This window comes from Centroberyx gerrardi, chromosome 11, assembly GCF_048128805.1.
Source record: "Centroberyx gerrardi isolate f3 chromosome 11, fCenGer3.hap1.cur.20231027, whole genome shotgun sequence".
NCBI lineage: Eukaryota > Metazoa > Chordata > Actinopteri > Beryciformes > Berycidae > Centroberyx > Centroberyx gerrardi.
Window position 1 is genome coordinate 20051865 of NC_136007.1, and position 27218 is coordinate 20079082.

A 27218-nucleotide genomic window follows, 5' to 3' on the forward strand; every position below is an offset into this window, starting at 1 on the left:
TCCTAAGAATATAACTAATTCCACTTTGACAACTGTTACTGTGAGATCTAATTGGCCTAAAGCATCTTTTTATTTCTATTTCAGGCTACAAGACCCTATATAAAACTGTGATACATTAGTCATCAATGTAAGATAATAATCAATTGTTACTCATTAGTCAATAATACCATATGTGAGACACTGTCATCACCATATTGATACGTACAAGCTAAACAAATATTTGGCATCTTGCTGCAAATATTGTATGTGACCATTAAAGGTTGGCATGTATTCACAAACACTTGTGTACGTGAAGAAATTACTGTTGATTTTTTTTCTCCTCCATGCAATCTATGAACTGTAAATACAGTATGTGTAAAAAAAACTATATTTTATATTTCATCTGTGGTTACCAGATCATAGAAAATAAGAATTTAAATGTGGCAAGTAGACTAGCTTTAAATCCATAATAGCTTTTTCTTGGTGTAACTCCTTAAGTGTTTGGACTCAGGAGCCAACTGGCATTGAATGGCAAACACGTTTTTGCTTTGGTTCAATCACAATACTTGGTTTGGCCTGAAAAGTTGGCCTGAGCTTGTTGATTGGTTGTAAAATAAGATGCCGCTGGTCACTAATGACAACAGATGTATTTGTAAATTCAGTCTAAAAAAGAAAGAAAGAAACAATCAAAAGCAATCTAGTTGTATTCAAAGAGCCCATAATATGAGCGAACATACTGGCCAGCTACTTCTGTTTGTTATGTTGGTAAAAAGCTGAGTGGGAATTTGGATTGGCAGGCTGTCGTTTCACCCAAAACCCAAGCATGGCACAGTGATGTCACACAGGACAGCAGGCCACAAAAAATACAAAACCTGATTTGCCTAGATTGTGTAATTTATTTTGATGGCAATAATAAAGGCTACATTTTAAAGGACCATTCAGCAACATTAGTGGTGAGTGTGATTAGAGTGTATGCATGCACATATGGATCAGAGACAATATAAGCCTATTAATGCCTCAGATTTTAATTCTGACACAATCTCGTGTCTCGTTTTTGCAGATTATTCAGAGTAGTGGAATCAGACCACGTTATTTAACGGCTGCACTCCTGAATCATTTCTTTGTGTAACAAAATATTTTTGACTAGGAGGCCTGTGTACGGCGACTGCCATACTGTAGCCGGCCTTAAACAATGCCCCTGCTGATAGCACTCAGTAATTTCCAAATGCCCTGGTTTGGTGCCAGAGTGCAGTCTGGTGCTTGGAGTGCAAATTTACAAACAAATCCATTATCATCTGGTAGAGCACAAGGGAGCTGTGTGGCTAACTGGATAAGTCAACTAACCTTCCCAAGCGCCTTCCCAAAATGAATAAATAATACACAAATATCAAGTTTGAAATAATAAAAAAAAAAAGCAAACTAGATGTAATAATATTCCAAACTAGTTTACCTTGCGCTGATTGGGTTTGACACAGTCGAGCCTCAATATCTAAACCCCTGTGGGTTACAGTGGACTGTAGCTCACAGCCGGGCCTCCTGCCCTCGCTCCAGCCCTCCCTCTTGGGGATAACAGACTATAAGAGCCGAGGACACAGAAAAGCTCTCTCAAGGTTCCCACTCTTTTTAGGACATCATTTTTAAGGGCATCGCTGGGACATCATTGGTCAAATCAAAAATCTCACAAGTCTCCCATCATTGTAATTTGCATGTAGTTTAGACATTTTAAAAGAAAATGAATGCTATAATGATGTCGTGGTCCATAATATAGTTCTGCCAGAGGTTTTAAAACACATTTTATGACCATGGATGAGTTTGGGGGGTCATCAGTAACAGAGGGAGGGATCCTAGAGTATGCTCGCTCAGGGAGAGATGTTTTTTTAAATACCCTCTAATGCCTCTTCTACAGTATGTTCTACTGAGTTTTGGGAGAACGGCCTGTGACCATCTGATTTCCTAGGATGTATTTTAGGACATGGGATCCTTGTCTCTCTACTCACCTAACAAAGTAAAGTAGAGGTGGTTGAAAAGCATATTCAGAGGTCAGACAGTTTCTCTCAAACAAATCAGTGCAAGTAATATCAACAGACACAAATACTAAAAAAGCAAGTTTCAAAGAGATCAAGGATGGCAAACCCATGTAAAAAAAAACAACAACAATATTTCTTCTGAGATAACCATATGCAAGGTCAGACATCAACTGAAATACATTAGTAATGCAAAAGAAATTGGCAATGCCCATGAACTTAAGGCAGAGACAGTAGCACATATGCCGTGAGCTTCAGTTACAGTCTCCAAAGACAGAACTATCCTATGCCCGACTATGTAGGTTGTGGGCATGTAGACGTAGACTTTCAAAGTGGCTAGGCAGTCCACACTCTGTCCACATCAACAGAAAAATCATCTCAAGTGTCGACCAGGACCCTTGAACACACCGAGGAAACTACAGAATAGAGATTAGGGTTACGCGTGTCTGTGTGCGTAGGAGAGAAATTACGTGTTTCTTCCAAAATAATAGATGAAACCCTCTGATTTCTGTGGTCTTTCCTCTCCTGCAAGACCAGGTAGCCGGTCAAACGTACCACTCCCTACGAGAGATGACCGAGCCGTCCGTGTGGGAGACGTAGTCGCCCTCGGGCCCGCTGTCGTAGCAGTCGTCCGACAGGTAGGGGGAGCCGTTGGCCAGTGCTTTTGTTGAAGGAGGATACCTGGCCCGTTCAGTCTGCTGCGGGCTAGAATAGTGCGGCTGGTCATGGTGATGCTTACGATGATTGCTCTCCCTCATTGCCCTAGTGTAGCCGTTAGAAGAGTACTCCTCTCCGTTATGGTTGCTATGGTGACGCCGCTCACGGTCGCGCTCCTGTTTGAGCTCGCGGTCGCCCCACTCCTCTCGGTCGTGGTCCTGGTGGTAGGGGCCGCCGCCGGCCTTAGTGGGGTGCAGCTCGTGCTGCGCCGGGGCTTTCTGCAGGTCGGTGGGGCCCAGGTACTGCTTGGTGTAGTAGTTCCCATGGAAGGTCTGCTGTTTCCGTAGGTAACAGACGCCGACCAGACACAGCAGCAGGAGCAGGAATAAGGCCCCGCCCACGGCCCCGCCCACTATGGAACCAAGATTACTCTCAGGTAGGGCTTCAAGGGTGGGGGAGCTGAGGAGGACGTGGCGCTTATCGTCCACTAAGGTGGAGGAGGCAGCGCCGGTTAGGACAGGCGCAGTAATGGTGGAGGGCATGGCGGGAGGATCTAATGGAGGGAAGGAAGGAGGGAAGGAGCAGAGGGGAGGAGAGGGAGGAAGGGAGGGATGGACAGACAGAAAAGCAGAGAATGTCAATGCCAACTACATCAGCATTTTACTACGTAGGGATAGGTTGACATGAAAATACTAACATCAACTAAACTACTAAACAAATACTAAACTACATGCTTACAACAGCCTTAGGTTTGCATTGCCAATACATCAGAATTTAACAAACAAATTATCTTTCATGTGTCCAGGTTTGGATTACTGAAGCATGACTAAAAAGTAAGAAATGGAAATCTAAGATTTGGTATAATGAGGCTGAGATAATGGATATATTAGGACAAATGAGAATGTTTTTAACAAGAGTCTGAGCAACGCAGGAAACAGCACCAAGTTTTTCAAAATCTATTTGCCTTTAATGATTTTTTGTCTTCACGCTTAAGTATAAAATTCAAATAACAACGACAGCCAGTTTACATAAGTATTCCCTTGCTTTGCTCAGCCTAGGCTATGTTGTCACATGGGCATTTCATATCATATGTTAGTCATAAATTCCTCTGTTGATTGTGTTTGTGAATTATTTTCATTTCCATTGTCTTTCTTGCTAGCAAAACTGAAACCAGGTCCCTTCATTGGATGTCATTCGAGTCCAGTTCCACTTGTGCTTTCAAGAAAAAATAAATCATTCCTTCTGTATATGCAAAAATATAGACGCTGTTCTTTCAGTGTCTTTTTACGGTCAAACGTCAAACTGCCTTCTTAAACACAGTGATAAAATTGAAGAATTGTGGAAAGTTTGAGGCTAAGCAAGAGCAAACCAAAGGCTATTGAAATAAGCACAAGTAATAAAAACAGGGAAAAACATGGGTGAAAGGATACTGATGTAACTACTTAAGGGATTAAAGATGGAAGATCAGTAGAAACGTCAACAAAACAACAAAAATAATTGTTTAAATGCTTAGTGATTGAAGTTTTGGAGTGCCAAGCTTTTCATAATGCCCAAATATTATTATGGCAGTTATGGCATTATATTAAATCCCAAGTCAACTATGTGTAATCATTGAGTCTCAATACTGGCCATTATTCTACAAGGTGAGATTGAGTATCATTTCAAATGGAGATACACATCCTGTTGTCAGTGAAGATGAGGAGGGGGAAAAGGGACCTGATGAGGAAGGAGGAGTATTTCTAGAGGTGGGGACTGTCTAGAGTTGGGAGGAGACTGCTATGAAGTTAGGACAAAAGCTGTTAACATTTATGTAAATCATTTTATGTAGTATTTTCAAAAGGCCCTTAAAAACATTTTCAAACAAATTAATCCCCAGCACATGTAGATCGCAGTATTGGCTGTCAGTACAGCACAAACACTGCAGGTAGCACAGAACAACAATAATAGTGGTGGTGATCTGAAGGAGAGAAAAGCTGGTTTGTGACCAAATGTTTGAATCTTTGGACCTGCTGTGCAAATCTGCAAGGGAGAAGTGAATGATTAATGTTCTCCTCTCCCTCAACAACTACCGTTGAGGTGCGCTTGAGCAAGGCACTTAACCCAACTGCTCCAATGGAGCTGCTCAGCAGCCAACAGTAGTGCACTGCGGTTGTACTGGGCAGCTCCCAAGTGTGTATGAGTGTAACTGTATGTGTGTAGGGTGCTGTTGAAAAAGAGCATATGTGCTGAGTCAGCTCCTTGCTTCCTTGGGCAAAACAAAGGCTTTGAAAAAAATCCATAGAAGCATCCCTTAAACAATTACCCAAACACCAAAATGAAACAAAAGGAGTCAGATGCAGGTCCTAAAATACAAACACGGGGCTTCAACTGAGAGCTAATGGGGTTTTCTAAAAGACGTCTACATTCCTTGGGTTAAAATGCGACAAAATAATCCAATAATAGCACTACTTAATTTTTATAGCAAATTAAATTACCCCTTATACACGCCTAACTAGGTTAGAATAATCCGAGCAACTCCAAATAGTTTTCATATTTCAACCCTGCTGAAAGAGCAAGGTGACCCTTGTATAATCTGTTCAAAAGGAGTTGGGCGATATTGACAAATTCAAATATCACAGTATCTTTGGTCAAATAATTTAACATCAATACTGTGACAATATATGATTTGTTATGCTGTACTTGCTTCACTAAAGTAGCGATAATCAGATGGGAGTGTAACAGCCTGCTAATGTTGCAGTATCAAGTTAGCTAATGGCTGATTAGCTTATACTGGAGTATGGACACCGACCCCACTGCTCAAGTAAACTGCCAAGCTGTGGTAAACGCTGCAAACACCACCCATCTAGCTTGTAAGCAGGCTGAAACAAACACAAAAAGTATTTGCAAATGGTGATGCACAGTCAGCATTATCTGGTCAGCACAGGTGGAGTGCATCTTATTGAGGTGACTTAATGATACGGCCTCAGTAGGGAACACCAAACCTTATAGGAAACCAACCTCAAAATAGATTGATAGGGTTTGATGCCCACAACAGAGAAAAGCCAACGCCCATAATCAGATACTTAAGTAATGGAAAGAGTTCTAAGTCTAAAAGGTTTAATGGTGCTCTAAAATTGCTCTGCCACTGAAACCCTTGTGCCAGGCCAGATGTGAGGCAAAGATTCACATTCAAGCGAGGAACAACACGAACCCTGAGGATTGTAGCTGAATTATATGAATTGTACGACTCCTTGCAGAGGCAGTGCACTGACGTACGTGTGCACACCCACAGCGAAACACACACCCAGGGGTGCACCAACACGTGTACGCTTGCGCACAACCGTACAGCTCCTCTCAAAGGAAAAAGAAATAAGGATGATAAATAATAAATAGGAGTTGAAAAGAACTAGTGAATGTTTTATGAATCTGGGACATCATCTCACAGTCAGGCTGCGGGCTTTTGCCTCTCACTGCATGACACATGCAGAAATAAAAGAGACACAGAAAGGAAGAGAGAGAGATGTAGAGGAAAATCACATCATACTGAGAACTTCATTCAGGAGGAGGGCTTCCAAAGGCAAGAAGGGTTTAGCGAAACCACAGGGACATGCTCATAATACACAGCAGAGACGTATACACATGCCAAGCCGAGAGCGGACAGAGCAGAGGCAGTGCATTGTGGTCTGAAGAGGCCTTAAACATTAGCAGATGCGTTTGGCCCGGGAATTCTCCTGTTGAACATCTGGAGACCTAATGCTAATCAAGGCTAATCAGCCTGTAATTAAGACTAAATCTAAGGGGCGGAAATAATCTATGCCAATACACCGTGCCATTCATTGCACTTAAAAATCATACACACGCCCTGAGCTAACAGAGATGAATAGAAAAAGGGGTAAATGCTTGATAGACTGTGGGTATGTGTAAGAGTGATTCAGTCTCACATTTCTGCTTGAAGGACAATGTCATAGGCAATGATACCCTCGCTGACGTGTGTGCTGCAGGCGTGCAAGGTACTTCCTGAGGGAAGAGAAGGCAATAGGGGTCAGCTGTGTTCCAGTGTGTGTGTGTGTGTACTCTGCTCACCTTGTATGAGAATGCGCAAATCTCTGCTGCGGAGGTTGATGTCATTGGCAACCTCACACCTGTAAACTCCAGAGTCGTTCCGCTGGAGGGGACGCAGGAAGAGCAACGTGTTGTTCATTACTTCCACCCCCTCTGGCATTTCACTGTCCAACCTAGGATACACGTAAGACACAAACCATTAGACACACCTACAACAAACAGTAGATAATGTCAACATGCACATGCGCCAGAAATGATGTTTTTATTCTGAAGTTTTTGGTCTGATTTCCGTTTGTCCAACAAGTTATTAGAATTCCAGACTTATGTAACATGATCTTGACATGGTTTGGCACTAGTAAAAGCTATCTGAAAACCAAAGTCGCCCATCTTAAAAATGAAAATACTTAGGCATGCCTTGGATAACAAAAACACAGATTCACACAGCCAAGTGTAGACAGGGTTTGTCTGAGACACAAATTGCTCTCTCCCAACTTTTTCTTCCTACCTTCTTCAATGTGTCGACTGGCTAAAAACTGCCTCTGTCTAATGGCTAGTTTGACTTTTTTTCTGTTTGTGTGCTACGGAGGGCTGAGGGTCTGCAGGTTTTTGTTCCAACCAAAGACAACAGCAGGTGATTTCACTGATTAGCACAACTACAGCCAGACAGGAGGAGCTGGTCAGTGAAAGCACCTGCTGTAGTGTTTGGTTGGAATGAAAACCTGCAGACTCTCTGCCCTCCATAGCTGCCTATCCCTGTGCAAGAGCCTAAATGAAACATAACTTTGATCTTTGAAAACATTCATTTTTTCCCCCACCAGCTTGACAATGAAAATGAAAGGATAACAATATAACATCGGGGCTCTGCAGTGCAAGCAATTCGCTCACAGATGCTTAAAAAACTAGGGGAAAAAAAGAAGAGCACAAGCACAAGTGCCGGTTTTGACTGAACATGCTCTCCATTCAACTGGAATCACAAGTCAATCACATGCAGCCATCATGTCTACCACATGCCTGTCCAGTTTAAGACCAAGGAATCTAACTTGTATTCCATTCAGTAAAACATGCAGCATATAAATTGGCTATTTTGTGTATTACTTCAAACGCATATTTTTTTGAAAACAATAATAATGTAAGAGCGGTGACCACATTAAACATTCATATGACAATCTACTTTCTTCACTGCTCTGCTGAGAATTTATAGCAGTCAAACTATTAACATAATCCAATCTTTAACGCTTACAATAAAGGCAGTCTCAAATATAATAGCCTGTGTTTTATATGTGCCAGGGAATGCGTCACCTTCTGGTTATCTCTGAGCAAAAAAAACAAACAAAAATGCCTACCTGCTCCTCAAAGACAACAGCTTGTGAAACAAAAACCTCCCACAAACATTAAAAATGGCCCTCGCAAGTAAAGGAAAAATAAACCATGTATTCACACCCAGCAGCCTAGTTGATGCAAGTCACATACATGATTGACAGGGAGGAAAACTTGTGCTTCAGGCTTGCATATCTGACAGAAAAGCCAGCAGCATGGCAATAGGAAACTTACTTCAATGTGAAATGTATGCTACAAGTGATCAGATATGTAGAGCAAAAGTCATGAGATAGAAAAGATAGAAATTTCGAAACAGATATACACAACGCTAACGATAAAATTACATGCCTGATGAAATAAATACTTGAGGCAAAGACATACACAGGCAAATGATGGAAGTTTTACAGTCAGTGTTCAGTGTCCTTTATTCAATTTTAGGTCAGTGTTTCAGCATAAGACACACTGCGGTGCTGAAAATAAATATAGCCATGTTAAAGTTAAAAAGGGATGGCATTCAAAACACATGAGCATTATCTAAACCTCTAAACCTGTAGCATGTTTTTGCTACAGACTTCACAGAAGTTGGATGGCTCAGCCCAGAACCCCGAACACCGAGTCCAGGCACTCATCCATTTATTTGTGCTTGTCTATAGCTTACAGGAAGGAGATGCACTCCGGTCCCTGGATCTGTCTGACAGCTGAGGTTTACTGTAAATGGCATGCTGCAGTTTTTTTCCAGCTCTTGATTGTCATCGATGGCAAGATATGAGACCAAACCGAACTATTACTTATAAACAATGATTTTCTTCTGACCGACAGAGAGTGACATAACGCGCCCTCTGACGGCCATATTGAAGGTCCTCAGCTCTTGCGACGTCCGACTTGGTCATTTCAACAGTACAATTATACATGCTTAATTTTTGTGCTCTTTTAGACTGGAACTGATCTTTTCACCTCTGATATATCTGATTAATTTAGATTTTAGATCATGTCATCTTGTTAGCTTACCTTCTGGTCAGTTAACTGTTCCGTTAGCGCATCTGGTTTGCACAACAGCTGATGCTGCATAGCTAGTAGTTAGTGTTCGCGGTGGCTAGTATTTGTATGTTAATATTAACATTAGTTGTATTGCTAAATTAGAGTGCTGGCTAGTTAGCTAGCTGACAACACCAAAAAACAACTATTTTTGTATTTTAGATTTACTGAGTTGACTCTTCTCAAGCTACAACTAGGACTACGATAAGACATTTTACTGTATCACACTAATATAAATTTGGAAACAAATCAACATATGGGTATTTCAGCTAGTGATTTGTGTTGAGACATTTGGTTCTTATAAGACAAAAAGTACAATATCTCACACACACGCACACACCTGATCCATCTGAAGTGATGGGCTGGTGGGTTTGAGTTAGCTTTGCAGGTCATTTGAACGTTCTCCCGGCCCACATACCAGTCTCCATCATACCCCACAACTGAGATATCAGGGGCAACTGCACAGACAGGAAAAACAGAATGAGAATTAGATATCAATAGGACTGTAGCCAGAAACCTTTCAAACAGCCACAGAAAACTGTTCAATAGCACACACTGACAACACATACTAGTGTTTCTGCTCTGTGTATTTAACCACAGCAGTTTGCCATAGCAAGGTCATCATCTGGTACACCAAGGCGATTTTCATATTTGAAAAATATTTCTGTTATGATACAGTGTCAACAGTTCCCTGTCAAATTCACATCAGCAAACACCTGCAATATGACTGATTGCCTAGTTTGTGTGTAGCATTATCTGGAATCTGAGGGCGGTCGTAGCCTAGAGGCTAGAGAAGCGGGCCTGTGGCCTCCAAATGTGCAGTAATGTGTTTGGGAGTCTACAATAAACCCACACAGAAAATGCTAGTGTACAAAGAAGCAAACCATCCTGATTTCTGTGTATATCACAATTTCAAGCCTACACCAGGACCTTAATACTTGTCCCCAATCATGAGTCCACAGCCGCTGTTCTTCACTGGTGAGTGATCACTATGTGGTTTTTCCAGCATCATCTATACTAAGATAGCTCCTCTATTTGTTGGCAGCTCAACTCACACACAGCTATGTATACTACCAACTGTAGGCTGTTGTTCCATGGCAAAGCTTTTGCTATACTTTATGCATGGCACATACGGCAACGGTTTGCCTTTTTCACTGGGTGTGTGGAATCATATGATCAAAACGTCAGTCATCGATTAACTGTAAAATACTTTTTGTCATTGCCATCTATCATAAAAAAGTAAGTCAAATCAAAGTTAAATCCATCTGTTGAACAAAAAAGCTTTTTCAGACAAGGAGATTTATTTGACCACCTCAATTTGCAACTTGTATGTAGAGTATGCCCCACAAACTTTAGATATATGCTGTAACCACTGTCTCGTTGATACAAAGCGTTTTCACTTTTGACAGTTTAGGGGCACACAAATCTATTGACACAGAAAAGACTAAAGAAATACAGATGCTGAAAAAAGAAATGTCAAGGACGAGACCAAGGACAGATTTTTTCAGAAACATGGTAATTAATATCTCATCTAAGGAGCTTGCATGGACTGTCCTTGATTTCATCTCACTGTGTGAATTTGATTGGTTTTAAAGTTGAATTCTTGTTGAAGTGCTTCTAACAAATCAAACTTCAACACTAGAAAGACCAAGTGCCATCAATTGACTGCCATTTTGTTAGAGCTGAAATATCACAGCTTTCAAAATGTCTCCCTGTACTTTCTGTAAAAAACAGTGTTTAGATTTTCAAAATTACGAAAGGAAATAGTTGTTATATATGTCCCCTTCAATTGATAGACCCCTCATCCATTTGCCTTTCTAGTGTTAAGCTCAGACTCTACTGCCCCTTTTAATCCACTCACTTTGGACCTACTACTACTACCACTAAATTCATTCTGGCCTAATATGTCTAATCGATCAATCAAAACTGTTAAAAATGAGTTTTATTTTGACCACAATGCTCAGTAAATTGACACATGGGTTCACTGCTGTGCCACAAATACCTAATGAAAGCTCTATAGTGGGACTGAATCAGTATTCATGAATGTGCAACATATGTGTCATGAAGTGCTTGTTCAGGTGTTATTAGCTGGAGTTCATGTGTTACCCCACACAGCCACTCATCAGGCACTCACACTGCACGTTGAGCTGGTAGGGGATCCTGAAGTCCGTCTGCAGAGCCGGGTGGCGGACCACACAGGTGAGCGCGTGGCCTTGGACATGGCGGGTGGGCTGCCAGAGGTAGCGCACTTGTGTGCTGGTGGTGCCGTTGGTCTCGTCGTAAAGCTGCACTTCTGACTGGCCAAAAAGGTTGGACTCCCAGGACACCTCAGCGGGAGGCCGAGCCCGCTCAGCAATACAGGTGGCCACCACCGTTTCGTTGCCGCCATCAATCAGGGCAACAGAACCTGCAGACACGTACACCTTGGGCTCCACTGGCATCCAAAGAGCAAGCAAGGTAGGGAGGGAGAAAGAGTTGCAGTGTTAAGAGTTTCGGGACCCTGCTGAGGTTATTGTGAGTTAGAGCTCCTGAGTTGGTTTAAGTCTTTTGAAAGGTTCACATTACATTTCTTTTTGATCAATACCAGCTTTCTTTTCCCCCATCTTTTAACCACTTTCTTTCCACTTACGTAATTCCAGTGCAACCCGATCTAACCGACCGATAGCAACTCTGGCCATCCCTGTAATGCTTTCTGGGAAAACGGTTTGTGTGTGTGTGCGCACACTGTGTTTGTCTGCCAATATAAAGAACCTTTAAAACAGAAGGGTTTCGCAAAAGCCAAAGCACACCACACATATCATCCCGTATCCTCTGTATTCCTATATCTCTAGAGCACCGTTTTTTTTTTTTTTTTTTTTTACACCCTTCACTCCAGTGCTGCCCTCAAAACAAAATTTCCTCTTTTTTATGCAACCCACTGAGTCCATGTTCTATTTCTCCCTACCTTCTTTTCCATTGCTCCCCCTCCACTTGCTCCTATACCTTCTGTCCCTCTTGTCCCAAGGATGATTTGCCCACACAATATCATGTCTGATATCATGTCATGATTCCAGATCTGGGTAAACCAGTAATGTAAATGTACATAATCGTCAGTATTTGCTTTAACCTACTTTGAGTACCACATGGGTAGGGTTTAACTCATTATTTCAGATATTATTTTCATTATTTTGACATTTCAGATAGTGTAAGGGTTAGGGTTAGATCAAGAACAGAAGATAATTGGTCATAACTCAGAGTCTTCCACCAGGTGGGGATCCAGGGAGAAAATGACTGGGCGAACGCTACGGCAAGACACCTAGCACCCACCTGGTATATCTTGTGTCCATCCACAAAGCTCTAAGTCCTCTGCAGGACTTCACTGCTGTGCAATTGGACAAAGACTATATCACAGTCTCCTACATTAAACCAGTGCTGCATCTATTCAACACCAGTATCTTTTAACCTCAAGGGGATGGAAATTATCTGACCAAGCCCATTAAAGGCTCCATATTGGAGTACCTCAACGGGAAGTACAGTTACCCTGAGACCAACAATCTGTCAGACACGTCCACTCTTAGGGACCCAAGGTACAGAAGAGCATACATTCAAAGTGACAAGGTTGAGGAAGCCCAGCCCTACTTTCAAATAATTTATTGAGATTGTCAAAACTTTACAGCATGCCTGTATTCACAAATCTCACCAATCTGGCAACTAAGTCGGCTAAAGCAAACCATAAAATATTTTCAAGCACTATTTGACCCAGATCTTGAAAATGTAGGCTATTTTGTATTGATCTTACAAGCTCAGGATAATCCGCAACATTCTTAAGAAGACTATTGCACACATTGCATGGAATTACAGACAAATGAATGTAAATACACACACTTACCGAGTACACTGACAGTGGTGGAGGCCTGAGTATTTCCCAGAGGAAAAGTGGCCACCTTGCAGGTGTATATTCCAACGTCAGCAAAGCCAACGTCTTGCAATACTATGGTGGCATCATGGGAGGAGGGTGAGCGAAAGTACAGGCGATGGGTAAACTCTGGAGGGATGGAGATGCCAAACTCTGGGTTGTAGACGGCCACTGTGACAGAGCCAGAAGGCAGACGGCGCTCCCATGAACTCTGGGTAAGGGTGAGGTTTGCGCCCACCTCCACCCTGCACTCTAATGTCACATTCTTCCCCAGCACAGCGCTCACCTTCTGGGGCACCACCACCTGACTGCCCCACACACCTGCCAATGAGAGGGACACAGACAAACAACAGTTTAACTGGATTCAATCAGGTTCATTTACCATGGGCTACACAACAGGGCCTGGTTTGGTTCATCATGTGATATCAATCAAAACTGAGAGAAGTTACAAAAAAAGCACTACACTGCAGCTGAAATAGTTCCAACATCTACATAATGTATTGTGTTGACCTCTTTTAAAGGCACTAGCCATTAGGCTATTTGTCACTATAGCCACAACTTTTGGTGAGCTAATGCAGGGATAATAAAGAGGCTGCTTCTTTGTCACTTAGGTCTACAATTATAAATCAGGACATGGCAGCTGAGCTGACAATTGGTTGGCACCAGTTTTCAGCAATAAATATGCATTTTCACAACAAAATTCATATCTTCAGATTTTTCTTTGAATGTCTTTTACGTGCAAGTTCAATCCAAAATGAGATATCCACTGCTGACATGAAAGTGAAACTCACTTAACATTATTAGCTGTCTTGAGCCTTTATTTAAAAAACAGAAACTTCTTAATGATGTCAGCTAATGTAATTAGCCTATTTGTTTTTTGTTTTTTTTATATTTAGCAATGAAGATCAAGTAACATTTTTGTCCTGCAAATGGATGGATAGCATTTTGGAATGAAACCCTTAAACAGGGTTTCAGACAGATTATGCTAACACATCACATCCCCTTCTTGACAATATCAGACTGCATCATCAAGGTGGGCTAATTATCAGTCTCATATTGAGTGAATGACACCATTAGTGACTGAGAGCATTTCCAGTGTGCATGTCTGACGTCAGCTGTCAAGACAGATTTTATATCAGTACAAGTTCAGTTCCATCCGACATCTGTGCTGATCAGACTGGAATCAAAGCATGATACCACGACAGCAGTCATTGGGTTTTTCAGCAAATAATACACAGCTGACCATGTGACTGTGTGTTCCAGTGATGAATTTGTTTTGTTTCTATAGCTTCCCTACTCCTGACCTGAATTCAGGAATTAAAACCAGGCTTTTTGAAAGTCCTTTGTCCAAATACAACGAACCCATGAAGCTGTCACACACCCCAGTCATTAACGTGGCTCATCTCCAAGGCAGAGAGCTCAACAGAGGGTTAGGCGAGTCAAAGGGATGCGAAGAGGACCGAATGAGACAGGGGAAGAAAAAATGAGGGGAAGTGATATGCTAAAACGATGACATCACCAGTGAGAGAAGAAAAAGAAGGCTAAGAGGGAGGAAAGGCGAGAGCGCAGTCGTGTTTGAAACACAAATGAGAGGAAACATACAGTATCACTACGATTCCGGTAAACAAAAAACAGAGGAATTAAATTACAGATTAATAAAAGACAAAAACAAAATATAACACCGCTAGACTGCCAGACCCTTCAACCACATCACTAATTGCAACAAGCTGCCAGCGGGTAGACATCATCATAAATCAAAACCTGCTGTACTGCTTGGCAACTGATTCTAAAAATTCTATTGTTGTTTTGCCAACAACAGCTTTGTCTCTGGCCCAGTTACCCACCGAAAAGCCATGTCCCCAAATATACTGTAGACTGAAATGTTCACAAGACTCAACCCAGCTAGGTCCCAAGAAGAAAATTAAGTAGCCTACCAGTCTCTAAAAATTTTATTGTCAATTTAATTTCCATTTGAATTAAGTTTTAATTTGTGTTTACACAGTGCTTGGTACTTCACAGGCACTACAAAGAGCTTTTAATTTTCAATTATGTTTTAAAATTGCGATAACGTCTGCAAACAATTTCTTGTGCAGCCCCGAGTCTCACAGGATGTTCAGAGTAGATATGAAAGCAATATTCCACTTTGTTTTAACATGGGAGTTATTTGGCACTTGACCGCCATGAAAATCAGAATATAATCTACTCACCAAGATTGGATGCAGTTGGACGAATTTGTAGCGTTCAGATTTTTAGTTCCCATTCATTTGAATGACGCCATGAAAATAGCCTGAAAACTGACATTTAACACGCTCATGAACAGATTCAACAACAGATCCCACTACTGTGATTTTCAGTAGATTGTGGGTCCAACGTTTTAGAACATAATTTCGCCAAATAGCATTTTTATTGATAGAACATAGCGGAGGGATACCATTTAGGAGACATAGTTCCTATTTGGGAGAATAGATCTACTTTTATTTTTAAATACTTATTTTAGTGTGAACCAAGAATAGAAATGCTAAATGACTATGAACCAATGACTGCTTTGTTGTCTTAAAAGCGGTATCTGTTGTTGAATCTGTTCACCAACGTGTTAAATATCAGTTTTCAGTCTATTTTCGTGGCCTCATTCAAATGAATGGGAAGTAAAAATCTGAACGCTATAAACTCGTCCCAGCTGCATCTTGGTGATTAGTTTATATTCTGGTTTTCATGGTGGTCAAGTGCCGAATGACGCCCATGTTAAAACTAAGTGGAATATTGCTTTAAATGTTGTGAAGTTCTTGCCCATACAGAGCAGCAGATATCAGGGCTACAGTGGGGGGGATTATGTTTAGCATGTAGGGTTATTGATAAGTTTAAATCCACACTCAAATGCACAAAAAAATGAATGAAATATACTCAGTGCTATAAATAAGATAAGAGGCTCCGCTTCCATTGACTAGTCAGCATCAGAACAGTCTGGTCACATCTACTCAAGTATAAAGAGGTTGCAACCTTAAAAATTGCTAGTCAGCAGTAGCAGTAATTATTGATGACTTGGCAAAAACTGCTCAGTTTTAACGTGCACTCTCTAGAAATCCCACTATATGAGCAGAGTACAAGCACATTTAAAAAAATGAATATATAACAAAAACTCTGTTTTAAGCTTAAAGTTTACCTAAACTATAATCTGCAAAAGACAGTAAGTTGTAACAGAAACCCCAAAGTCAAACTTCAATTCTTCTGCTCTGCACAAAGGATTTCCATTTCTGTTGGTAAATCCACTACACTACACTACATTACACTCGTTGAAAACACAGGGTAAATCATACATTTTCCATAGCAGGTCAGGACACCTGAGACAAGACATTCCTGAGAAAAACTGGCGTCAACCCACATCACTGAATATGAATTCAACAGTCAACAGGATTAGTTAATAAACCAAAAACCTTTGTAAATGAAAAAAATACATAAGCTGTATTCAAAGTATTACATGCAGCAACCGCTTAGAACATTTATATCCGGTTGAGGCTCATTCACATCTAGAAGGCTAAATATAACTATAACTATAACAATAACAAGCACAGATCCTGTACTGACCCATGGCACGTGTTCAATTCTATGCACTGAAGCACTGCGACACGGTTAAATTACCCAATTCCACTAACGTTACTTAAATACCACAAGATGACGTCACCTACCGTTAAAGTCTGCAGGGCAGCGAAGACGAGTTACTGTCTGCAAATCCCCGTTACTAACTGTGGAATGTTAAGTTTCACTTTTGTTTTCACACCGGGACACTCTGTGGATTGAGTTCAGTGCTGCTGGTCTGCTGTCTGTACATCTCCAAATTACAGACATGATGTGATGCGCACATTAGAGATCGATTTAGATTAATTTCTCTACATTGACTACATTCACCTTTTGATGTTGTGCTTCTGTATGGGAAACACTGCATCTCTAGCCACAGACGCCCTCTAGAGGCCATCTGACGAAGTGCATCATCTCACTAAGCGTATCATCTCACTAAGCGTTACCTGACTGACTGAGTGACTGACTAACTGACCTGAATTTGGCTTGTGATGTCGATCGGCTGCGCCGTGGGAAAAATATTTAAATTGTTCTCAGTAAATAAATGTCGCTGTGTGCTCCCACTACAACAATATCTGTAAAAACATCCAAAACTATAACTATATTTATGGTTTGAGAGCAATTTTGTGAATTCAGAGAGAACGATAAAACATTTTCAAGTAAGAAGGGGGCGGAGCATTTGGTAGCTCACTGCAGTGACGGCTTCATTTGCTGAGGAACTTATCACAGAAGCCCAGAAAAACCATTAAAAGTGGTCTTTATAAAATTTTCAGGGGTTTGCATAAGATGTGTTATTCTGATCTAGCATGTCGCACATGAATCCTAACGGCTACAGTTGTTTTAGAAGCTCTGCCTTGAGTAGCAAGCTGATGCTACAACTTGTTTCGCTTGGCAGGGACAACGATATGGCTAGATGGCAAGTATAACAGCATGCTAAGGGGAAAGAAGCAGCTTTTTTGCTGCACTGAATATGTAATAGAAGAGGTATAGCGACTGTATTAAATTTTTATTGGTGAGGACGACCTTACATAAGCCTGTCCTGGTTTCCTACAACACAGAGAAAAAAAGTGATGAGAATAAGGGCAAAACCTATCCAATCCTATAGTAGATATATGTAGCTTTTCTAAACATAGCAATAAGCATTTTTTCATATTCTTTGGTGTAGTTTCTTGTACTTCTAACGTCAGCAAAATAATACAATTGGAAAGAAATCACAGTGCCTGTAAAGTCTTTGCAATCCTTATCCTCATCAAAGAAGCTACTGTAGACACTTTTTCAGAGTGGTTTGCAGATGCAACACAACACATTGTCTCTCACTCACTCACTCTCTCTCACACACACACACACACACACACACACACAGTAGAAAACAGATTATAGATGTCCTGGCATCAAGGACACATTGTTCCCTCAGGACACTCCGCTGCTCATTCTCCCTTAGTCAATATTACCTTCACACGCACCACTCACGTGGCAGCAAGTGTATTAATATGTGTGTGTCTTGCCAGAGGGCAGCGTGTCTTGTTAAAAGTGGAAATCAGAACATAAACTGTGATGGTGGTACGGTGGGAGGGGCAGAATGAGGTGGGTGGGGCGCAGTGGGGTTGGGTGGGGTGGGCAGGGCAGGGTTGGGGTTGTGCATGTGTGTGTGTGCGCCTTTTGACCAAAAGACAAGGTAGAAAAAAACAAAAAAATTAAACCATTCTGCCTATGTGGCTGAATGATTCATTCAGTCCGATGAAGTGATCTGTTCGTTCAGTCCAAATGAATCATACAGTATCGTGCTTGTGCCATGAAGTCACTGCTTGGGTGTCACGTAATGATGACAATGAATGAATGAACAAGGAAGTCTGAGAATTTGTGATTTGTTTGTTGCAACTGTGGTTAATTAAGCCCATTTTTGAAGTAGCCAACCAGCACTGAAGTCATTGCCAAGGTAGGCAGATAACTCAAAATTCGTCCCAAATTTTGTTTGCAAGCATGTTGGCTCACTTTATGGAGTGCAACCACTGCATCAATTCAACCCTCATTCATGTGGTCTTGTTGGAAAGAGACTTTTTGGCGCTTACTCTCAAAATGATCGCATAGCATAGGCAAAAAAGTGGGAAACATGCTGTAAAAATAACCCCTCAAAAAAGGACCTATAAAAACATTAGATGAAGTCATATGAAGTCACTCCCAGACAGAAAATGGAAAAAACAACAACATTAAGTGTAAATAAACAACTTTGCCAACTCCCAAAAGTGTCAAGAGGATGGCATTTTGCAACTGGAATACGTTGATTAAAATGTCAGCAACAGATATGAAATGGGAGTACAATATAGTTGTCACTTGTGGTAGAATTTTCTGATGGCAGGACAATAGAAGTATAAAGTGGCAGGATGGATTTAGGAACTATACCCACAATTCTGCAAATAATTGAATAACCACAAGTAGCATGTAAACAGGATTTAAAGGAACTGCCGAGTCATGTAAACATCTTAATCGGACTAATGCCTTGCTCTGATTATTCGCCATAATTGCATTATCAGTGTGCATGCAAACCTAGTCACTGACAGTCCTGAGTTTGTAAGGATTTTGTTCATTATGATTCTGAAACAATATTGATATCCAAGCCTACTATGTCAATAATCCAGATAAGCCTCACCATTATTTTTGGCCATTGTTCCTCTTCTCTGCATTCCATGTTGCTTTGTAATTGTTATTTTTTTTCAAATCAATTCAATATTATCCCACACCCTATGACACAATTGATTCAAACTGTACAAGCACTTGCTTGCTAGATGGTGAAGACATTCTCACCTCAGTTCAATTCTATAAATCTCAGCTTGTGTCTTGAAATTGTCGTGCATAATTATTAACAGAGCATTTTTGATGCAAAAAAAAAAAAAGCTAATGAGGACTCATCTCCCATTTGACCCTCATCTCTCAATTGACCCTGATCAAAACAGTGGTCAAAGTAACTTCAGACCACTGATGGCCACTGAGAGGAGGAGGAATGGGTCTTTGGAATATATTTTCTGGCTCAAACTAGTTAGCACTGATATAAAAGGAAGCTCAATTGGGTGTAAAAGCTAAAACAAACATTTTTACTCCACAAAGTCAGTCTTCCATTTATTGCCAATGGAGCGGCTCTAGGTTGTAAATCGTAATATCACAGATGAATAGCACATGTGAACTCGTAACTTTAGCGGTGTTCCCCTTTAAGGCCTAGACATTATTAGCTGAGGGTGTGTGCGCGCCTATTTTACATTCAACAAAAGCACAAGGTCAAACCCCTCATTGAAATGTACAGCAGACTTAAACTGAAGCCAGATAAATGGGCAACTGTCTCTGCTCCATAGGCCTAACTCTCTGAAGGAGGTAACTAGAGGCTGGATTAGGAATGGACTTTGAGAGCCATGTAATAACAGAACAGAACAGACAAATCATTACGTTATGTTCGGCAGTAAAACACTTTATGTTATGATGGGAATCACACGATATCTCAGTAGACCATTGTAATCATGAATTACCTGTTCCTCTCACAGAATGATAAAATGTCATTCCATTTCCACTTTTTTCCCCCATAGTGACTCTGCTACTATTCATATTCTTGTATAAAAATGAAAACCATGGTATTACCGTTTATGTTTAAGATATAGCTTGCTTTGTTCTCAAACATAGGCTAACAAAAACAGGGGCTTTCCCTCTGTTATCCAGAGGAAAAATTGTGAGCATCCCAAAACCATTTTCTGCCATCCCTGGGACAACGGGACACAATTAGTTTCAAGGCCTAAGCTCCTTTCAGACAATTATTCATATCCTAACACATTTGTATTTAAGACAAGTTACTTTCTCAAGCTATTTCCTACCATACCTTGTCTCTCCCAGGGGAGAGATGGATGGATGGATGGATGGGTGGATGGATGGATGGATAGATGGATGGATAGATACTTTATTGTCCTCCAAGAAGAAATTTGCTTTCACAGTCCGCACACGAAACCACTTAAGAGACATACTTCAAGTGCAAGACAGAGAAAGACAAACTAGACGTAAAAGTCGAGGAGTGGACAAGTGTGCAGGGCAGGCAGTGTTGTCGCAGCACAGCATGAGCCAAAAACATGAGTAAGGGGATGGGGGAAAGGTTAAACAAAACAAGATAGCAGTGTAACAAAACATGGACCTCCAGAAAAGCTATTCAATCTGTCTTCTCAAACTCATTTTTGTATTCCAGGCAAGTTAGAAAAACAAAAATAAGATAACAACTACAGTAACTGAAAATTATCAGTGTGTTTTTCTTTAATTTATAATTTTGATATAAATAAAGTGCATTTAGGCTACTTTACCAACTAAGTTGAACTGCAAAAACTATTTCACAGTTGCTTCTGGTACTGATGCATGCAAAACGATGATTGATGTATGCAGTCACCCAGCACAATTGTAAACTGCAACACAAACATTGCAGTGTGAGTTGGGTCCACACAGCCATAGCATCTTTTGCAGAAGAAGTGGAAGGGATGGCAATAAATAGATTTTTTTTTTTTAAGTTTGTTCCAACCGTCTAGGTTACCCCTCTCCTTTATATTGTTCCTGGTGGCTTCTGCACACAGTCAGCCCAGTTCATTTTCCAACCTTCAGAAGAAGCTGTTTGCTGCCATTCATTCTTGTGCGGTATGAAACACAAGTTCCACTTGTGTAAAAAAAAAAAGCTGTGTGCATGTATAGCACATCATATCACATTCAGTAATAACTGCACTGTGATATGTTATCGATAGCACACAGCCCTACCGTGAATGTCAGGTTTATTCAAAAACTGATACCTTATCATACTCTCAAAATATTAAACCCAAACTGGGCTTTTCAAGACCTTTTTGCCAGAGAGGTCAAGGTTATGATCCTTAGTTTACACCTATGATTCACACAATGCAATTTCACAGGTCTCTTTTAAAATGTCCATTATAAAACAATGTGTTCGAGCGGATCAGAAAAGTGTGTTTATACAGAATATGCAACTAAATTGTTATATTTTTGCTCTTTGACAATATATTCTGCTAACTATACTGGGCTCCAACTTGGCATGTTTCAGGGGTGGAGTTAGTAAATTACCCATGGTGCCACCTCTTGATTGTGGGATAATGAGCCCAGGCTGCACTCCAGGCACCATGTTGCTGACCCTATCTGGAACTAGGAGCTGTTAGTTGCAAACATTCAGCACTACCCTCCGTGACATCGCGAAGGTAAGTTGCCCAACATTTAAAAAGCCGGCTGGCGTAGCACCATGTTACTTTAATAGAACCCGTTTCTGGAGCTAATATGGCTGCCACTGAAAACTGCAATGACCCGAGTGTAGGTTGGGTAACGTTATATATAACCGTATATCGGTGCCTCTGCTCCTCAGCGGTTTCCATGGGAGTGTTTCTATGGCAGCCGTGGGTCACACCATCATCTGCGGTGGTGGCGCTAGCTAGCTTCCATTCCCGAGCATTGAAGTCAACTTCTTAGCAAGTTTCCTTCGGTCTTGAAATGACATCTGCTAAACCAAACAAGGCTTTTGACTTGAAACTTAAAATCATCCTCACTTTAAGGAAACGGGGTAGTTTAACATTTTGCCGACTACGTTGAGACTTCGTGACGCGTGAGACATTCGGCTGTTTCACAAAACTTCTGTTTAGTAGAACAAATATAACTACCTTAAAAATGCGCAACCTACCTGAAATACTGCACAACAAGAGGTGAAATAATGCAATCTTGCCCTGGTGGCCGGGGTAATTCCAGTGACAGGACAGTAACATTTTGAAAGCCGTGCCGTCTTCTACTACAGAACAGGCGTAGCTGCGTGCCCATTTAACGGTATGTGCTAAACGGTGGAACCTCCTCGGCAACAACTCCAAACTGCATTTGGACTGTACCATTACTCAGCACGGAGCAGGGAGACGGGAGCTCACCTGCCAATCCCAATGAACGGGCATCCATACAGATTGTACTACAAACTACCCCCCGAAGAATGATCCACCGATGTACACATTACGTCATCTCTGTTGAAAAGCCGACATAGATTGTGCTCATCACATCACTGTGCACTGTATTCTTTGTTGCCTTTGGCTGCTGGGTGTCTGCTCACTCTGATATTACATGTGCATGTTTTAATGCATTATTTTATTTAAAGCTAAACCACAGTATGTAGTCAGGACCGACAGGCCTCATTAAATGGATTCCCTAATGGAAAATCACTATATTATTCCTATAATATTCCTGTGGGGGCTTAGTGTGTCTGTGGTAGTGAGTTTATAGTGATACTAATAGTACTTGATGATATTTTGTATCTCTTATATTCCTAAAAAAAACTGTTGTTTTGCTGTGATGCATAGTATCCTTGTAAAATGTCTTATTCTGTTAGGATATACACTTGCACTGGTGGTGCTTTCATATCAAATATTGAACAGTTGAATCTTTCATAGTCTACAAAATTATCATTGATTTGTTCCGGAGTTGCTGTGAATATGACACTTAAATAAGGTTAGTGAGTATTACATATGCCATTGGTTAAGTCTTCATTTTCAGTTGCGTGTGTCTGTTCTTACTGTGCAAACATATGTCCCCTGAGTTGCTGCCCATAGTTCAGCCAGTCAAGCAAGTTAATCTTTGCAAAGTAAATGTGGGGGGCTCCCCTCCTGCTGACAGAAAGCTAACCGGGTCAGTGCTTTAATTTGAGTCTCAGTGCTGTCCTCTGGAGAGCCACAAGGGATACAATTACTCTCCTGCTATCCCATTCATCTCCAACTCGATAGTGTGCAAACGTGTATGTGAGTGTGCCTGTATGTGTGTGTGCACATGGGCATAAGAGCATGTCTTTTTTTTTTATATATATATCTCTCTAGGAGGGGGTAAAATCAGTGCATTGGATATTCTCATTGTTCTCTGATTTAAGATTGAGAGAGAAAGTTCAGACAACAGGCATCACCAGACAGAAATGTGTGCCTCGACTGTCTCGTATCAGCATGAGAGTTACATGTTGCTGTGAAAAAGCATTTTTCAGAAGAGAGAGAGAGAAGCCCAGTTTGACGGAAATGTTCAGCTGTGTAATCTGGGGCTTTTTAAAAAGCATAGGCATACTGGAACTTCTAAAGTTTCCCCCTCACTTTTCCACAACCCCTCATCATGGAGCAGTGAACTTTTTTCCAGTAGTCTACAGGATCTTTCCTCTCAGACCTTAAATTATCATGCTCTACAAAATACGTACAGTACATCATTGTTTTTCTGTCCTTTGTCTCACGTTTCCTTTCCTTCTTACCTCAAGAGCTCATTTTCAGAATTCTTTCTAATATCTAATAAATCCATATTTCCAGAACTTGCCAAATCAGCAAACACAGTCAAATGTTTTGTAACCAGGTCCACCTTAGGTTTCTTTCCTAATGTGCTTATGTGTATATTTACTGTGCCACATGTGTGCATAAAACATTCAAAGAGATAGTGAGATAGTAAAGTTGGCCTCTCCCGGAACTCATTTCTCTCAGATGATGTCCGCATTTACTTGATAGAAATTGTATTAATAAGATGGATAGAGTCAAATTTCTACTTGCATGTAGCCTAAAATCACCATAGAGACAAATATATCATTGCCAAAACATGGAATCTGAAATTTGCTTCAGGCTCTTTTCCTCATGTCACATTGCAGTTAATTAACAAACACAGAGATAAGCTCGCTCGCTCTCTCTCTCTCTCTCTCTCTCTCTCTCTCTCTCTCTCTCTCATACCTTCCCATGTCCATATATTTGGCTAGATTTTTTTTTTTTTTTTTTTGTGGAGATACTCAATGCTCTCCCTGTAAGATAAATAATATGAGAACACTGTCATGGAAAAAGTGACACACAACCTACTGGACCAAAAGTACCGCTGACGTTGTGTGTATGAATCTGATTCAAATTAAGAGAAGCCGTAACTGTCAGGGTCTAGCCGTCATTGCACTGAAGACGTTGAGCATTCATTTTCTTGACTGAGGATGTGAAGGATTTTGTGATCATGACAACAGCCGTCCCCTTCTGCTCTCCCTCTAACTCTGCTCTCTGTCACCAGGTACTTTCTCTCTCTCTGGAATGTTGTTCAAGGCCTCGAGTGCTCTTTCACGAGGGCCGGGAGGGTATTGAGAGGGGCTCCGGGACTGTGGCGAAGTAAAGATCTGTTAAATTAGTCCACCTCCCTCTCAGACACTTCTTTTATTCTGCGGATCAGCTCCTCCCTCCCTGTTTACCCACATAAATTGGTCTCTCTCTCTCTCTCTATCCTTTCTCCTACTCAAGTGTCCATCTGGACCGCGAGCAGGAACAGGAGGAGGAATTACATTTTCGCACCCACAAATGTTTTTTAAAGTGTGATCACTAATAATAGCAATTCCTGTGAACATCACTATTTTCAATAACCTCATATTCATATCTTCCCTGCCACATGCTTACATCCTACAGACTAAAGGGATGCAACCGTAGATACAGTTAGGATCTATGTAGAGCTACTCATAAACCTAAGGTGACATCTGCTGGCTAAAAGGATGAACTCTTTACATGCAGGTTCAGTGAGAGTTTGGAGAGATTCTGCATGGTTAAAACATGTACTACAGTTCAAATCAGGCTTGCTCTGTTCTCAATATCACCACATCATTGACTATAGCCTGACTCCATGTCAGTTAACCCAATCATTGTGAAACTTGGTACATACTGTATATTCACAATAGTTAAGGAACCATGTGTGCAAATGTGACCCATCAAATTCCATGACATTTGGTGCACATGTTCAAGACTGAAATATTAGTTCTTATCTAAACTTTGGTGTTGATTGGTGCATGTGGTTGTGGTCTGTCACATGAAGGCAGATGGGTGTGGATTATCATAACACCTGATATATAGGCCTATGTCAAGACCTATTGACTATTTTGAACCTATTTTGAAAAAAGGTGTTTGGGACTTCCCCTGATGTCTCCAGTGCTCATTTACCCTTTGGCTGCAAGGGCGGATATTTCATTTCACTGTTGGGGGGGAAAATAAACAGAAAAATTTTTCAAGAGCAATTCCTGAAGGGAACACCAAAGGTGCCGCCAAAAGTACTGTTGTATTAAATGTATATAGAGGTCCATTATGAAACATTTCCATAAGCACTTCATTCCTTTCTTATGAAGATTTTATCAAATTGCCTTTGATATTACTGGGGTCTTTCTACTTGGCGTTTCGGTGCACTGAAAAATGATCGGATGTCTGTTTTTCTTTTCTCTGCCATTTTAACTGACCTGGCTGGCTGACAAATAGACACACACACACACACACACACACACACAGTATGCAGGTTATTTACAGTAGTAGGAGAGAAGCAACACCCATTAACTGAACTAAAGCTAATATATGCCTAATTAGATTTAGTTTTCCCGAAAAAGCAGATCTCTAATGTTTTGCTGTCAATGTGTAAAAGTCCAGAACGCTATGAAGCCTGCCAGAAACTTACTTAATATTTTAACATAGAGTTTGTTGTAATTATGCCTTTTTTATGAATTAAGTCTTCATTTATTTCCAAAATTATAAACAAAATTACATAGTGGCGGCCATTTTACATGCAGTAAGAAAAAAAGAATATACTTAGAACCTAATTACGTAGGGTAAGTTAATCTTAAATATTATATTATAGAAATATTACTGTTACCATCTACAAAAGATAATTTTGGATGAAAACCCGCATTTTAATTTAACCAAGTATCCAGTATCATAAATACATGTCTGGCATTTGTAACAAACCAAACCGCTTGAAAATCGGTCGAAAATTCAGTGAGTTATGATTTTAATTGTGGACAGACCTCCTGCCTCCATACACACACATGCTTTAGGAGACGCGGCTGCTCCGTACCAATACGCTGACGCACAAGATTCAACCGCGAGGTAATGGAGCGAACAAAATGTAGTCTGGTTACAATTGTTAATGTGTTTTATTCTATTGAGTGGTAGAAGTAAAGAAAAATGTCTGACACATCCTTTGTTTTAAGTTAACCTTTGCGAAGCAGCTACTTACTGGAGGTCAGCCACCACTGACACACTTCCAGAGATCCTCCACAGACACTCGTACCGAGGGCTAATGTGTGTGGGGGTTCGGGGAGGCAGGTAGGCAGTGGACCAAACCACTGTGAGGCATATGAGAGGGGAGGGGGGGCGCGCAATTTTTCGAAACTTAAAAACGCATTGTTTTGTGTCTATAATTAGCACAAGTGCTTTCAATGCATATTATTATATTATTTAAAATTATATAGTTATGTTTACAATGATATATTGAGGGGGACAACTCTCTGTTTTTCCCAGGAAGGGGGGGCCGGACCCCCCTGTCCCCCCCGTAATTTCCGCCCATGTTTGGCTGTGACTGTAAAACTGTTTCATCTATGGATCCATGAAGGCATCTTTTCCATACCTTGCTGTATACTTGTTCTCTGCCTTCAAGGAACCGGGGTTACATGGTTAAGACCTCAAGAATAATATCTGAGTTGCTAAATTTACTTGTATAACTATCTTTCATGAAGATTATAATGCATTTGTCTTATTTTCACCCTGAAAATAAAAAAGTTAAAACTACTTGTATTTTTGTTAAAAGTACTAAGGCATTGCAGACATGCAAGGAGATGGCATTGAGATATTTATGACCAAGATAAAGATGATAGAATTTTCTTAGATTTAATATTCTGACTGCAGTGC

At 40.8% G+C, this 27218-nt stretch overlaps 1 protein-coding gene across 1 annotated transcript; it reads right to left on the reverse strand.

The window, feature by feature from the left end:
* Positions 1 to 2548: 2548 nt before the first annotated feature.
* On the reverse strand, positions 2549 to 22295 carry nectin3b (nectin cell adhesion molecule 3b). The gene is made up of 6 exons (XM_071919133.2): positions 22214 to 22295; positions 12922 to 13269; positions 11188 to 11487; positions 9394 to 9511; positions 6723 to 6874; positions 2549 to 3213 (listed from the first exon to the last, which is right to left on the reverse strand). Exons 1-6 carry the CDS (start codon positions 22293 to 22295, stop codon positions 2549 to 2551), a joined length of 1665 nt encoding a protein of 554 aa, XP_071775234.1.
* Positions 22296 to 27218: the final 4923 nt, after the last annotated feature.